This window comes from Alexandromys fortis, unplaced genomic scaffold, assembly GCF_014885135.2.
Source record: "Alexandromys fortis isolate MF-2015 unplaced genomic scaffold, M_Fortis_MF-2015_v1.1 scaffold_23, whole genome shotgun sequence".
NCBI lineage: Eukaryota > Metazoa > Chordata > Mammalia > Rodentia > Cricetidae > Alexandromys > Alexandromys fortis.
The window spans coordinates 15,424,387-15,441,912 of NW_026067907.1; the positions used below are offsets into that span (position 1 = coordinate 15,424,387).

General features: G+C 36.3%; 1 protein-coding gene across 1 annotated transcript; it reads right to left on the reverse strand.

Moving 5' to 3' along the window:
- Nucleotides 1-9,285: 9,285 nt before the first annotated feature.
- LOC126497675 (olfactory receptor 8J3-like) lies at nucleotides 9,286-10,233 on the reverse strand. Its single transcript, XM_050135850.1, has one exon. It carries the CDS (start codon nucleotides 10,231-10,233, stop codon nucleotides 9,286-9,288), a length of 948 nt encoding a protein of 315 aa, XP_049991807.1.
- Nucleotides 10,234-17,526: the final 7,293 nt, after the last annotated feature.

The following is a 17,526-nucleotide window of genomic DNA, read 5'->3' on the forward strand; positions in this document are numbered from 1 at the left end:
CTTCAATTTCTCTTTCTTTTACTAAATAAACTAGTATTTAGTTCTCATCTTGAGACCCTAACACTGATTAGAACCAACTGAGTTCTGCTTTCCAGTAAGAGCAGCACTGATACTCTTAGGAGTCTCTAGGGACACATTTTCTGAATCTCTACTACATGCTAAGAAAGCAATTTTGAACCACAAGGCAACAGATAGCACACAAAAATAAAGGTAAAATGAAAATACATTTTTTGTTAGTCTTCTCAGTATCAATTCATTTTGTGAAAAATTAATGACATAAGTACTGATACAAGATGCTGTCGGATGATTAACTCTAACTAAAATAATAATGTTTGCATTTTCTGGATTTGTAAGCTGTTTTGTGTTCTAGTATATGATTCTGTTTTAATCCAAATACCGCCCAACAATTGAATTCATGATACACTTTCAGATATAAACAAATTTTCAATTGTATACTCTGGCCTACATTCATCATGGGACTTTAGTTAATACACAGGTTAAGCAGCTTGTCTGCAAAGAGGTCTGAGTTCTTTCACTCTGCTCTATAACCACAATCCTAAACACTCTGTGATTCATATTTTCCTTGACAATGTATGTAATTACAGTACTCATATGCACCCTTTAATTTTCTAAAAGAATGTGACTTTTTTGTACTGTGCACTTGAATATTTTTATATTTCTCAATTCATTCAGTTTCACTAACACTAACTGTATCTACTGATCCCGTTTATGGATTCAGACCTTAATTCGATTCCTTTTTGTTTGTTAATATGAACATTAACTTTCTCTCAAACATTTTCTTATACTTTTGTTCTTGTGCAGTTCTTTTCTCTACCAAAATACATGAGCATTTAAAGAATAGTAGTATTTACCATCATCAATATTGAAATATACCTTAGACTAATATATCTGGATTTTCCCTCTCAGGTTGAATACCTACTTTATAGTTTTCCATGAAAACCCATTGACCTGTCTCATCTGTATTTCCTACCCTCTCATTTCTTCCCACACATTTTTCTCTGTTCAACTTTAAACACTTTACATTTGATAGCAACATCATTTTCATTAATTTCTTAATTTGACAATTTCTAGATAATAGAAAAGGAAGAAAATAAAGTAAAATCTACTAAGAATATTTGAATAGTTCTCCCCTGTACTTTGAAGGCATTTTTTTTCTTTGCAGGGTATATCTAGGGGCATATCAGTGACACTTGCCTATTGTTGCCATTAACTTTCTATAAAAATCTGTAGGTACTGAAAGGATAAAAGATAATATGTGCATGGATTTTATTCTGATCAAACATGAACTTGGTTTTTCCCTAAGCATGTAGTTTATAAACTAGATTATTTATTTGATGCATATACACTTAAAATGTCTCTTATTATAACTTGTAGTCATATATAAAAGGTTAAACAAACCAGAGACCATACTCCTGACATTATCTAACAAAGTGAGTCTCAGTTATATTCCAAACCACCTTACCGTGTTGTAGTTAAGATTCACCTTGAAACACTACAGTAGTGTTCTAAGTCAGAGAGATTCTCTTTCAACCTACCCAGACAGGATGTTCTTCTTTGTCTCCTCATAATGTGTGCAAAGAGAAGCTGGCTACAAGACTTTGTTCGTGTCTCTGTCCCAGAGGATCCTACTCCAGAGAATAAGAAAATGAGGTGATCAGAAAAATGAGAATCTATACTCCTGTGGGAGACATATTCAAAGAACTCCCTGTCTCTGAAGAGTAAATCGGTAATATCTAATGTCGTGTTCTTATAAGGGATAACTTTTTATGAAGTAGAAAATGTCATTTTCATTGCCATTTTATCATTTTAATAAATAATCATTTATAATTTATGTCACCAATTATTAATATATTATCATTTTATTATTAGTTTTTAATTATTTCCCCCAGCCAATCACAGTCCTCTCCCTCCTTTCTCCCTCCCCAGTCCTTCCCCCAATTCCCTAACCTCCCTGCCCTTCACCTTCCCTTTCCCCCTACCGCCAGTTCCTGCCTACCCGGGGCATTCATTCACTCCTCTTTCTTTCTCTTTAAAAAAAGCAGGCCTCCATATATCACCCAGCCATGGCAATAAGGTTGCAGTAAAACTAGACATCTCTCCTATTGAAGTTGAGGAGGCCACCCAATAGGAGGAAAGGGACCCAAAAGCAGACAGCAGAGTCAGAGACAACGCTTGTTCCTTTTGTTCAGATTCCTACAAGAAGACCAAGCTACACAACTGTAATATAGGTGAAGAGGGCCTAGTTCAGCCCCATGCAAGTTCTCTGGTTGGCAGTTCGGTCTCAGTGGGGCCCTATGAACCAGGTTAGATTCTGTGGGTTTTCTTGTGGTGTCCTTGGCTTTTCTGTCTCTCACAATCCTTCCTCCCCCTCTTCCACAGGATTCCCTGAGTTCCATGCAGTGTTTGGCTATGGGTCTCCACATCTGCTCCCATCAGTTACTGGGTGAAGCCTCGTTGATATCATGTGGGCTGGGCAATGATCTATGAGTACAGTAGAGTGAGTTTAGCATGAGTACAACATCTAACTATTGGAAGAATTTATTGTCAACAACTCTTTATGCACAGAACATTTGATAAATCCCTGGGAATTTACTTGACCTTCAGGCTTAAAGTCAGAAATTTGTTTAAAATAAAGTTTAGAAGTGTGGGTGAAGATTGTGAACAAAGCATTTGATCCTGAATATAAACATAAATATTAGCATAAACATTAACAAGGAAGAATACTTAAAGAATGTAGGAATTTCACTTGGTTCTTCATTTTTAATTTATGAATAATATCTAATACTTACAGACATTATTGGGATAAAATACAGCATTTTAATAGATTACAGCATTGACTAAATACAGCCTCCTATTATAACTTTTCTATGCCACCTTTCTTTGTAAACAATTTCTTCTTTCAGTCTAATAATTATGTTTAAACTTCCATGTTTGAGGCAGAGTAGAAAGTAGTCATATTTTCATGCCTGTCTTATTCCACAAAATGCAATAAATATCCGTGGTTATGACACTACAGTTAAACTCAATCAAGATAAAGAAAAGTCTATGTGTCCCTCAATGCATGGATGCAGAAAGACAATATCAAAAAGACACACAGTTACATAATTGATTTCAACCATGAAGAAAGAAATTATGTTAGGAACATAAAATGAATGAGACTGAAACACATTATTTTTGTTATGATTCTTACCCTTTGTTTTATAGTATGATATGAAGTAAATATTAAGTCTTAATGGGCAATAAATGCCATTTATAGAGGTATATGAAAATGCAAACTATAGTTGCTTATTTTTTATTTGGGAAGCTATAAATTTATGCAGTGTGTATTGCATGTATGTCACCTAATGGCATTTTTTATGTAAAATATGAGAAAGAATGAGGCAGAAGGCCATGTGGGTTATAATGAGGCTACAAAGGATAACTAGGATAACAGGGGTCGAGGGAGAGAGCAGAAAGAGACCACAAAAGCACGTGCTGTCAGGAATTCTCATAAAGGTATCTAGCAAGTCATATGCCGAATCCGAAAAGGTTTAATATTTTGAATTCGGAGCTATGGCAGCCACTGCACATGCCTGTAAGTAGTGACTCATTCTTCTGTCCATGGTGTACCTTACATTCTCACAGTTGGATCTCGTCACAAAATTTATGTCAGGTTCTATGACAAAATGTAGTAAAAAGTTCAGGATTTATTACACTGCTGCTTATACTGACAGTGGGCTGTAGCTTTCCTTTATGTAAAATAAAAGTAAATCAGCATTGTTCATGAGTGAGTGCATTCCTAAAAACACAGTGCACTCTTACTCTTAAGGAATTTCAAAAATTCCCAATATATTTAACCTTCAGAATAGAAAGTCCAGAGGGCTGTAATATCTCCTTGCTAGTCAAAGCATCTGCAATCACTATTTGTACTTGATGAAGTTATGTAACAAAGCATACACCTGAAATTCAATCTCAACTAAAGAAGCTGTTATAGTTCACAGTATTAAACAGACTAAGAATACTAACAGCTTTTTGGCCATGATGGGGCACGCCTTTAACCCCAGTAATCGGAGGGCAGAGGCTGGTGGATCTCTGTGAGTTTGAGGCCAGCCTGTAAGGGTAATGGGGAGGGTCATGGTTCACCTGTCTAAACTGGAGTCTAAAAGAAAACATTGTAGGGTTTTGATATAAAATACTTTACTAACTTGCTTTTATTTTCTAGTTTCATCTGCTCCCATTATTCACACACTGTTCCCTATAAAGCCATTCAAAAAAAAGAAAACATGAAAAGGTATTATTGACTCCACAAAACCTTGATTTACAGAGAAGAAACACCACTAGTCCGAGGTGTTCATCCCAACACAAAGTGAAACTCAGGACACAATGACCTGTAGAGATTATAGTGCTGTGCCTAGGATCACTGAAGGAAACAAGGTCATTTGTACGATCTTCATTACCAGCAAGTAGGAAAGCATGACATAAAAATCTTTGCTCTTGTTATTGGCCTTTCTGGGTCTGAGTTGTCTTTCTGGTTCTGGATTGCCTCATTCAATATGATCTTCCATTTGCCTGCTTCTTTCAAGATGTCATTTTTTTTCGCTATGTAGAACTTCATCATGTAAATGTATCACATTTTCCTTATCCTTTCTTCAGTTGAGGGGCTTTTAGGTTGTTTCTAGGTTCTGGCTATGACAAACAATGCTGCTATGAACATAACTGTGCACATGTCCTTGTGGTATGATTGAGCATCCTTTGGGTATATATCCAAAAGTGATACTACTGGATCTTGAGGAAGGTTGTTTCCTAATCACTATACTTATATCCAATAGGGCTGTACCAGCTTGCATTCCCACCAGCAAAGCAGGAGTGTTCACTTACCCTACAACCTTTCCAGCATAAGTTGTCATCTGTGTTTCTGATCTTGACCACTTTTACAGGTGTAAGATAATCTCAGAGTTGTTTTGATTTACATTTCTCTGATGGCTAAGGATGTTGAACATTTCCTTAAGTGTCTCAGATTCCTCTGTTGAGAGTTCTGTGTTTAGGACTGTATTCCTTTTTTTTTTTATTGGATCGTTTGTTCTTTTGATTGGTTGATAGACACTGGAATTTCATTCTTTTCTCGTTTTGTGCAACTGGTATTCCATTTTCTAGGAACACTTCTTCTCCATATTCTTAAACCCTGCTAATTTTCTCATGTCATCTTGCATATTTTTTCTTTAATCATTACACCACAGCAGAAATTTCATAAAGAATGGAGAGGACCCTCTCACTGAAGAACGGCCTGCTTGATCATGTCACTTTCATTTATGATTTTATCGTAAGAACCTAAAATAATACTTTGTACACAGTAAATACTGAAGTATTTCTGAAATAGCTAAGAGTAAAATAGCCTATAGGATATGATGTGGGAGTGTCATATATCAATCTGTTGATTTCATTGGTTAAGCAATAAAGAAACTGCTTGGCCCTGATAGGTTAAAACATAGGTGGGAGGAGTAAACAGAACAGAATGCTGGGAGGAAGAGGAAGTGAGCTCAGAGACGCCATGCTCTGCTCTCCTGGGCAGACGCACGCGATGAAGCAAGCCGCCAGGTCAGACATGCTGAATCTTTCCCGGTAAGACCTGTGCTACACAGAATATTAGAGATGGGTTGATAGGGATATGAGAATTAGCCAGTAAGGGCTAGAGCTAATGGGCCAAGCAGTGTTTAAAAGAATACAGTGTCCATGTAATTATTTCGGGGCATAAGCTAGCAGGCGGACGGGGTGCTGGGGACGCAGCCCCGCCGCTCTTTTTGCAACAAGGATACTTCCCTTTTAATGATGATTTTGTCTTTGAAAACACATTTATTTATGTTCTCGAGTGTTTTGCCCACATGTAAATATGTGTACCATGTCTGTTCAATACTCACAGGTTTCAGAAGAAGGCATCAGATCCTCAGGAACTGTAGTTACACATGGTTTGAACTCCTAGTCAGTAGTGAAAACAAAACACAGGTCCTTTGGAGGAGCAGGAAGTGTTCTTAACTGCTTTCCTGCCTCTCTAGCTCCTGAAGTAGCTTTTATTACGGAGATGATAAATTAATCAATGACCTCTATTCATTCATCAGGTTCCTATTAGAGACAGCTGTTGAAATGTCATTCCTTTATATTTTAGGTGACTCTTCATTGTTAATTTTTATCTCAAAGAGAAAAGCTTATTATTATTATTTTAGTTGTAATTGTGCATAGCATTAGCAATGATTTATTAAATGTAAAATATTAATCATTAGTATACTTGTTTTTATAATTTAACACATTTTATTTTCTATGAGATTACTACAAAAGTTGTTTTCTTAGTTTCAACTTTCTTGAAACTGAATTTGAGATATGAAATTCAAGGTGTGTCTCTTATCTGTTGGGATTCTTATTTTGTTAATAGAGTTATTTGTTTTGAAATAGATGTTTTTGTTTGCTTTCAGACTATAAAGATAAAATTGTCAGAATTCGCTTCAGCACAAAGGATGATATTTCAGTGAGTGGAGTAGATCTGACTAGAGCACTAAGTAATCAATCAGGAGACATCTGTTCTTACAATCTGCATTGGTTGGTAGTTGTGAAGTGGTCTGCACAGGTGTAATAGTTACTTTCCTGCTGCTGGGGTAAAGCAGCACCATCAGAATAAACTTAAAAATGAAACAAGTTTCGTGAGTTTATGACTCCGGAGGGGTAAGACTCCATCATGGCAGCGAGATGACTGCAAAATAGAAACTAGAAGCTGAAACACAGAAAGCAAACTGGAAAAAGAAAGAGGCTTTCAAAATAACGGCCTGACCCAGTACTAACTTCCTCTTGCACAGCCCCAAACAGCATCACTAACTGGGGACCAGTGTTCAAATGCCCAGGATGAGGGAGACATTCTTACTCAAACCACTTTGCCAGGGTACTGAAGCCAGCATCCGTACAAGCACAGAGAAGTTATTCTTAGCATTTTTAGGGAGCTCCAGTGTTCATTCACATTAAGGAGAATCTGTACTTTCTCTACAATGTTTTAATTTTTACATTTTTATTTGCATGATTTAAGTGTGTAAGGTTTGCTGAATCCTAATTATCAAACTCTTGAAATAAAAGTTTTGTCTTCTCCCACTGGCTTTGTTAAAGTGCAATGAGACACTGTTATTAATTAATTATTCCCTTCTGAGTTATTACTGGGGAAATATACGTGAAAACTTCATGTTAGAGCAATTTAAGTAATTATGTTAAGTAATTTGGAGACTTTATGACTGCAGAAAATCATGATACTATTAATTAACTATTATTTGCTACAATTCCACTATTTATGTTGATAAAAGTAAATATAAGGTAAATCACAGTAAAATAAAAAAATTAAAACAAAATGATATCTAGAAATAAAAACACATATCAACATAGCTAAGAAATGTGAACTGTGTGTTATTAAATTTCTGACATAAAACTATCCCATTTTTTAGTGAGACTATTTAAAATTTGAGGTCTCATGAGTTAATCTAGTCAATAAATGTCCACAAATTTGACATATAAACAGATTTTATTTTTTTTTCTTATACAAAGCCTGTTGAAACTTTTGGTCTTCCTCATCAGATCTCCAATTCTAAGGATTGCTCATGTGTTCTGTCACAAACAGGAGAGCTGAAATTTTAGTGAAGTGTCAGTCATGTGTAAGGTACAATAGCTAAGAATTTTATTCTGTGTGGGTGTGTATGTACATGTAAGAGGGGTGTCATGTACACACACGTATGCAGTGCTATGTGACTTTGCATTACTTGCCTCATTTTTCCTTTTTGTTTTTAAAGATGTTGTGTTATCAGCAGACTAATATGACAAAAAAGAACACATCCTGAATCCAAGTTTCATTTCCTGAACTGTGCTTCATATCCAAAGCTGTGCTGGGATCAAACCTAGGGCTCCATACATAATCAATAAGTACTTCACCTGCTCGGTGATATCCTCAGCCCTAGATTTTATTTTAAAATAAAAGCCCATATGATGACAGGAGAAATAAGAGGCGCCACATTATGTCTCAATAGTATGCTTGATGAATATCAAATATTTAATTATCATTCATAGATTACATATTTTACCCAGAATTTAGTTTTATATCCACTAGGTTCAGATGTCCCATCCAAAATAGACATGTAGTTAGTCTGATTTGGGGGAATATACTGGCCAGTATTTTCTGCATTGCTGCTCTGCTCAGTTTCTTCTCAGTTTTTCTCATACTTGGATTAAAGTTATAGGTGTAGGTAAAGAAATAAAAGCAGTAGATTGCTATCTTGTTCACGTCATGATGAAGGGCCCCTTTGTAGACTTGACTTATCACTGGTCGTCTTAATCTACTTTCCTAGTTAAGTTAGATTTGTCATTTTTCTTCATTGTCATGTGACACCTTTACTTTGCATATTGCACTATTTGGAAGGAAACCATCAAGATAAAGTAACATAAAATGACATATCAGTCCATTCCCTAAGGGCGGAATATAGACACAAATCAACATATTCTCCTGTTTGGAAAAATTGTTTCTCATTACTTATAAAGTATGTAAACGTTTTAAACATAGTATGCAATCTTATCTTGTAGGTAAGAAAATACTTTAATGGAAATCTACATATTTACATTTCAACTGAGATTGCTTTGGCTTTATCTGTTGAAAATACAGTGGGGGTCCTCCTGTATTATTTTGATCCTTTGACCTCACAATCATATATTCTCTCATATTTTCTCTTTCTCCTTGCTTCTCCCCATCTCTACTTTCCTTATTTCTTATCTTCCTTTTCCCTTCTTCTTTCTTTAATTATTATATTCCCTTTCCCCTTTCTCCTTTTTTACCCCACTTGATCTCCAACGTTCAAGTTAGTTAACCTAAAATTCAAAATATTCAGTAGATTATAAACATTAATTAATTGGAAGGGGAAGATAAAGTGCAAGACATCTAATAAGAGCTGTTAGAGAGAATAAGAATAAATTTAATACAATGGAAATTTTCAAAGAATGAGTAAAAAGAACAAAAGACCCATATCTTTGTGTTCTTGGATACATTTCTTCCAAATTAGTTACCAGATGCCAGTGGGCAGTTATTCTCATGTATGTGTGTAGGTTACTATTATAACCAGAAAAATTAACTTATTTTTTATCTGAGTTCTGCTTTTCTCCTTGACTTTTGTTGCCCAGGATTGATTTCAAACCAATGAGTCAGCCATGTCACTTTTTATTTCACAATTGTGAGTGATCATATCCATGTCTTTATTGACCAAAGGTGTCTTAAAGTTACATTGATTTGAAAGAATTACACGGATTTGTTACAAATCTCTTTAGTGCAGCCTTCACATCTTTGTTCCGCAGGCTGTAGATCATGGGGTTCAGCATTGGGATGATCAGTGTATAAAAGACAGAGGCCATCTTATCAGTATCCAGTGAGTGATTAGTTTGAGGCTGCAAATACATGAATAACAGTGTTCCATAGAAAACTGTGACAGCCACCATATGTGAAGCACAGGTAGAAAAGGCTTTCTTCCGTCCTTCTGCCGAACGGATCCTTAGGATAGATAACACAATGTTGAAATAAGACACTAGCACTATACTCATGGAAAAAAATAGGTTTGTAGCTGCAGATATAAAGACTACAGTTTCTGGGAGGTAGGTGTCAGAACAGGACAGTGCCAACAGAGGGACATTGTCACAGTAAAAGTGGTTGATCTTATTGGAGGAGCAATAAGATACAGAAAACACACAAGATGAAACAACAATGGCCGTGCAAAAGCCATAGACATATGTGAGGGAGACCAGCAGAAGGCAAACATGCCGAGACACCACCACCATGTAGAGCAGGGGGTTGCAGATGGCCACATAGCGGTCATAGGCCATCACAGCCAGCATGAAGATCTCTGCTACAATGAAAACCAGGAATCCTCCCAGCTGGGTGGCGCATTCATAGTACAAGGTGGTTTTCTTACTGACTAAGAAGTTGACCAGCATTTTAGGAGCAATGACAGTGGAGTTGCCAAGGTTGATGACAGCCAGGTGTCTGAGGAAGAAGTACATGGGCGTTTGAAGTCGTGAGTCCACGGTGGTGAGGGTGATGATGCCCAGGTTTCCTGCGGCTGTCAGCATGTAGATGGCCAGGAAGACAAAGAAAAGTGGTACCTGCAGGTCTGGACGGTCTGAAACACCCACAAGAGTAAACTCAGTGACATGAGATGTATTTATAGGAGCCATGTAACAGCTGTGAATTCATCTGTTTGGGGAAGGAAGGAATTGCATAAGAAGTTAAGGAAGCATTTTCTAAATAGTCATTAGATATGATGCTCCTGGGTAGAGAGTTATACTTCAAAATGGACTTCCTACTTGCTATTCTCATTTGTGAATTATGGAGACATTTTAGAGAAAGAAATATTTTGATTACTTGATTTGAGCCACAGATTATTTATTTTTTTGTTGTTGTGATCATTATTTTGGAAAAAGTCTAGATGTTGGACCAAAAAGGAAAATTTAAAGAATATAAAATACACTTAGTATTTTTATGGGCTTTTTTGTAGTGAGATAACAATGGGTAGGCCAATGTGCAAAAGATGGAGATTGAAAGAAAAATTTGACAGCCAGAAGTGGAATAAGATGGTGTCTTCTATATATTGTTTGAATTTGATCATGTGAAGTGGGGAATGACAGATTATCCCTATACTGGTGATTTTATGGAGATCCTTGAGAATCTGGTCAACATTCATGGATGTGTTTGAGTTGTCATAGGCAATGATTTTAAAATGTAGCAATTCAGGTTCTGTTTTTAGTATACTGTACATTTCAAGCTTGAAAAATGTTTACTAGGCATTTAGTGAATCAAGTGTTAGTGGTGTTGGTTTTACAGGTACTCGTGAGGCTATGAAGTATTAAGTCTTGTATCACAAGACATTTCTGTCTTTACTTTAAAACAAAATTTAATATGCTGTCCAGAACATGCATCACTGATCACTGAAAATCAATGCTTTGAGTTTAGAAAACATGCTTAATATTTAAAGAAAATGCAGGTCTGGTGGTTGGCACTGATAATCACAGTATTGATGAAGCTGAGGCAGGATGATTAATTATTGGCCAGTTTCTGGCCTAGTTTAGTCACATAGTAAGAGACTGCCTTAAAAAGGAAAAAAGAAGAAGAAAAATAGGTGTGGTAGTGCTGGTCTGTACCCCCAGGACTCAAGAAAATGTGGAGGCAGGATGATGGGCTGTCCAAGATCATCCAGAGTCTTGCTCTGGGAACATGCTGGAAGGAGGCAGAGAAGTTTATCCTGAACTCTCTGTACTAAGTAAATGAGCTAAGTGCAAATTTCAGAAAGCATGTTGCTTCCTGGGAATGTTATCCATAAATATGAAACAGGCTTCATCATAGTAAATTAGAGTTCTTGGACTCCGTAGTTAAAATCCACTGTTTTAGCGGATGCCCCTTTTCAATGTGACCCAGTTTTCTGATACCTCTTCAAAGTGTTTCCTTTCAACAGACCCTTTGCTAAATTGTAGACAGACTCATTTAATGTCTGATAGATGGCTTTTATAAATGTGTTCCACTACTTAGTTTATTGCATATGTTAAAACCCTATATTTATTTGTATATGTGCCATCTAATATTTTAATGTCTTCATGAGGCTGTCTCACTTTGTAGTGCTGACTGATGTGTAAGTGACCTCCATTTTTTTCCCATGTTCTATTTGTTTCAAACTTCTAGAAGCTTGGTTTCTGAGCATGTACCGTGATGCAGGAATAGCATTCCCATTAAACATATTTTTTCAAAGAAATTTGCATTCTCAAGGAGGGATTTAATTTGTTTGGAGCCAGTTATATCTACTTTTCTTTTATAAATGCAATCATCAAAACATAAATTTTTCCTTTTAGAGAATATAACAATGATAAAATAAAAAAAACTATTCACCAAGAAAACTGCATTGTTTAATGAAATCATTTGCTTAATCCATGAGACACAGGGATATTTTAATTTAAAAACAAGGATGGCTGATCATTATGCCACCCTCTATTGACCACTATCGTTACAATCTCCAAAAAAAATGCTAGTTTAAATATTTTGCTACTTGATTATCAGCAGTTCATACTTCCAAAATAAAGGGAGAATGATTTTGTTTAAAACATTATATGGATATTCAAATTCCTTATATAAAAATAGGAAATATTCTAAACCAACCTGGAGTAGACATTGGACTTCATGCTCTTAATTAAAATCTCTACATGGCTGCATTCATGAGTTGATTCAGCTCTATAAGACTTTGAGATCAAAATGTGAAGCCCAGTGACGCTAGGATCCATAAGAAGTCTGTTGTGTCCTTGGGGAAGATGTTCTCAGTACTGGTTTCACAATAAGACTCTCCTCTAGGAATTAATCTACTCATAAATAGATAACTTTCTCTCTCTTTTAAGACAAGGTCTCACAGTGTATACCCAGGACAGATGGGAACTCCCCACCCTCCCACCTTTCGGGTACTAAGTTTTCTTTGTACTGCACTGCTTTACTCTGAGCTTGTATTACTGAATTGTATAGAGCTCAAATCCATGGTATCTAAAGGGCACACAAATTAAATTACATTAGTTTGGGGCCTACACTGGTCTTGTACATTTTATAATAACTGCTATAGGTATCCAGGAAGTGTCTGACAAGGATTTGTGTCAACTTCTAGGCCCCTGTATAAATGACATGTGTTTTCTCTAGTAAAAAATTAAAAAAAATACAAGAAAAACTTAAAAACAAAATAATAAACCATGGCATATGTTTGTAATTTATTCCAAAATGTCAAGAACTACGGATGTCTAAAAACGTCATAAGAAAATGTACTATCTAAAGGTAATTATAAAACAAGTAATTACTAATTAACGTAAATTAGAGTGAGAGAGGAAAAACTGTAATCAGGATATAGTGTAAGAGAAAATAATCTATTATTAATAAAAGGGAGAAATAACTAAAAAAATAAAAAATAATTTTTTAAAAAAGCCTATCAGACATTTAATAATCTTGTTGCCTTTGCTTTGAATTTTTGCACATTTACTTTGATTCAAATGTCTCCTATATATTTAGCTTCAACGTTCTGTTGAGAAAAATCATCTACATCTACAGGTCCACAAAGAATGGCAATGTTAATGTTTTCAAAGCAGTTGTTTGACGAGAATATCCACTGTGCTTTTCCTACATCTATTCTTAAGCAAAACTAGATCTCATCACTCAGAAATAACAACAGCAACGATGAAAATATTTGCATCTACTTTTATTAGGGAATGCAATTTCAATGAGAATTAAATAGAAAGTTGTTAGAATATTTATTATTCAGTCAAAGTCAAACCACACTTCTTTGAATGCTTGCTGGTTTTTAATTAAAATATTGTTAAATTATAAAAAAGAAGAAGGAGTTAGGACAGGCAGAGAACAAACTCAACACGTAATTAGTTCGCATGAGAGGATATGAGTATTGTCAGAGGCAGCTCTATGCATGACTCAGAAGAAAGCAAAACTGAGGGGATCTACCTGGGGCCTAGGTCTTTGAAGTTGAACAGTAAAATTCTCAAAATACAAGCCAAAATCCTAGCACGAAGTGGGGAGCTGGGCACCAAGTTTCACCTCTAACAGAGAATCTCTTGGAAATTATAGCAAAGGCTAGTTTTCTAAAAAGTGTAGCTCCCCAAAAGTCAACAATAATCCAGTGTAAAGATACATACATATCCAGGAATATTTAGACAGCACTAACTCCATGGAAGTGAGAAAAAAAAAATACAAACTTGTTGGAAAAGCAAGGTGGTAGATATGGAAAGAGTTAAAGGAAGAGGGCATGTACACAATTAACAAAGAACTAATGAAAATATTTTAAAAATTAGAAACCATATATAACAATGCCTATTGTATATAGATGGCATTTGGAAATATTTACCAAGAAACAGAATATTGCTTCACCCTAAAATGACCCCCAGCGTTTCTTCAAAATAAAATATGTAGTACCAATGTGTAGTTCATTCATTTTGTGTGATTTCTGATTACTTGCATTTGGAATATTATTTGCCATTCTTGTACTGAAGTTTTTGTATATGTGTGAGTCGTTAGAATTTGCTCTTAATTAGTACTGTTTTACACGCTGTGAATCTTTTCTGCCTCAGTTTTGGCGTAGCCTGGGTTCAGGTCCTGAGACAAAGAAGGGACATCGGCGCAAAGAAATGCACTGTCTGACCACCGGATGACTTTCCCATAAGTGGCCAGTCCCGGATAACTCCAACCATCTTTATACAACCAAAACAAGCATGTTTCTCCATACTAACAAACAAGTGTTTCCCATCCTCCGATGTTAACCTCCAGCATAACCAAATATGTCAAATACTCCTTTTTTTCCCCCCAAAACATTTTTAAACTAAAACAACACTAATTTGCTCGGTTGACCAAATATTGAGCCAGGTACATCTTGTTTTTACTAAACTAACATAGGAACATTGACATAGGCACATATTTTTAAGAATAACAATTCCGATCAAAACATAGTTACAGAAATTTGGGTGATCTGTCTGTGATCCTGTCAGCACTGAATCAGAACAGTTCCCAGGGGCTGAAGTGGCAGCTGGCATTCCCAGATGAGCAAAGGGGCCAAGATCATGATGCTTGATCACAGAAAGAGAAACAGCTGACTCCAGACCCTGGACTGACAGCTGCGGAACCTGTGCAAGACTGAACTAGGCCCTCTGAATGTGGGTGACAGTTGTGAGTCTTGGGCAGTTTGTGGGTCACTAACAGTGGAACCAGTATTCATCCCTAGTGCATGAATTGACTCTTTGGAGCCCATTCCCTGTGGTGGGATATCTTGTTCAGCCTAGATACAGGGGGTGGGGAAGGGGTCTTGGTCCTGCCTAAAGTGATGTGCCAGACTTTGCTGACTCCCCATGGGAGACATCACCCTCTCTGAGGAGTGGATGAGGGTGGGGTGGGAAGGTGAAGGGAGCGAGAAGACAGGAGGGAGGGGGAACAATAAAAACCCGAGAGGCATCAATTCCCAAAGAATTTTAGGGGAAGATACTTGAGGAAAAAAAAAATTGGGGTTTTCAGGAGTAATCACATCTGTACACTGCACGATTGACAAAATGACAATAAAAACTCCGAGATAATCATCAATATTATAAGAGAGAAGAGCACATGCAGGCCTTGGGGTCCCAGCAGTATTCTGTGCTGTCCCGAAGTCTGCTGGTTCCTGCTAAGTGAGATTGTCCCGTGGAACGTGCATCATCTGGAGACACTGAGCAAGCATTCATATCCTGGTCAGAAACTAGGCCACACAGAACACCTTTCTCTAATCCAGAGAAGCAGCGTAAACCATACATGAAACATTTTGATTTTTATTCCTTGTTGACACCTGTGGTAGTAACTTTTTTAAAAAAAAATTAAAACTGATTTATAAAGGAAAACAATCCTTTGAAACTGCACTTTGATTTCAAAGATGCTTTATTGAATTAAGGGGTAAATTGGGTCAATACTTTGGATAAAGTCTTAACAGAATTTTCTTTGCCTGTTTGTGCTTTACAACTTCATGCCTGAATTAAGATATTTATTCCATGCTGAAAGTTAGACATCTTTGAGAAGAATGCATCAAGGAAGAGTTTATAGTAAAGAAATTGTGAAATAAGAGATGAGGCTGTCTGATTTTTGGGAAATAGGAAAGAACCAGTGTTTTGGATTCTACACAATTTCATGTAAGCTTTCAAAGGAAACAAGACTCCTAGGATGGTTTCACAATGACCTCTGAAGTACCAGTTATCATTCCTACATAACCACCATTACATATTTAAAAAAATGTTTATCATGATGCAGTACGTGGTCAGATGACCATTATTCATTTGAGGTTTCCAGTCATAAACCATTGCAACATGAGACTATAAACCCAAACTTATTCATGAGAATAATTCGTGTCCAATTAAAAAAATTCTTCCTCGATGTACAACTTTTCCTTAATATATAAAATATTATCTTATGTTGATTGACACTTCATTATGCGTTCTGATCCTTTGTTTGACATTTAGAGCTTAGTTTTTTATTTAAAAATGATTTTCTGTTGTAATTACATTTTTTTCTTGACTCCTCTTTAGCTGGCATATTCTTCATGGCATAATCTTATTTAACCTTAATGCTCAATGACTACTGTAAAATATATATCACTAAGTCTATAGTTTGCATTGATTCATTTTAATTAGGAATGATTTTTCCTTTTTTAAAATTAAGCTCCAAGCTGAGCTGGGCAGTGGTGGTGCATGTCTTTAATCCCAGCATTCGGGAGGCAGAGACAGAAGGATCTCTGTGAATTTGAGGTCTTCCTAGTCTATAGAGTGAATTTCAGGACAGACTCTGAAGCTACACAGAGAAACCTTGTCTTGAAAACCCATAACCAAAACAAAGCAAAGCAAAGCAAGACAACAGAAAAGCAAAGACTAAGCTGAAACAACAAAAACTGCATTTTCCATATTTATAAACTATAGCATGCATAATAAAAACTCAGACAAATATTGGGGTTCAAGCTAAAGATCATAAAAGCAAAACAGTCTAGTCACTAGAGAAGTCTTACCTCTTCTAAGGCTGGGCAACTGCAGACTGAGCCCTGAGCTTCTGTCTCCTCCTGTTTTACAATCCCTTTATTGCTGGGATTAAAGGCTTGTAACTTCCTAGTACTAGGAATAAAGGTGTAAACTACCACCACCTGGATCAGTTTCTGCATTGATCTTGTGTAGCCCAGGGTGGCCTTGAATTTACAGAGATCCATCTGCCTTTGTCTCCCAAATCCTGGGATTAAAGAAGTGTAACACCACTACCTGGCCTCTAGTGGCTTAGTTTTACCCTCTAACCTTCAGACAGGATTTATTTATTAAACATAAATGAAATATCACTATAATAAGCTTTAATTTCCAGTGTGACCTTGAATAGCATTTGAAGATTTTAATTAGTGCTGTGTGTTTTATTACTTTGAGTTTGAAAAGAAGCAGGAGCTTGCATAGAGAGAATTCTTTATGAAGAGATTTAAACTTGCTATTTCCTGCCCTTTGGGAAGTCCAAGGACCACCCACCTCCATCCAGGTCTAGTAAGGTGAGCATCCACAAAACTGCCTAGTCTCCCAAGAAACCAATAGGTACAGTAGGATCAAAAATCCATTGCCATTGTTCTTGAGGTCTCAGTAGTCCTCATTGTCCACTGTGTTCAGCGAGACCAGTTTTAACTCAGGCTTTTTCAGACCCAGGATTGATCTTTGGGCTGACGGGGGAGGGGGACTTGATTGGGGGAGAGGGAGGGAAAGGGGAGGCGGCGATGGGGAAGAGACAGAAATCTTTAATAAATAAATAAATAAATAAATAAATAAATAAATAAATAAATAAATAAAAAGTATAGAGAACAAAAAAAACCAAAAAAACAAAAAACTTGCTGTTTACTTTTCCTATTAAATGATCTCACGTGTATCATGGTCTGACAAAGTATGAAAACTGTGTGACTGAATATTGAGGTA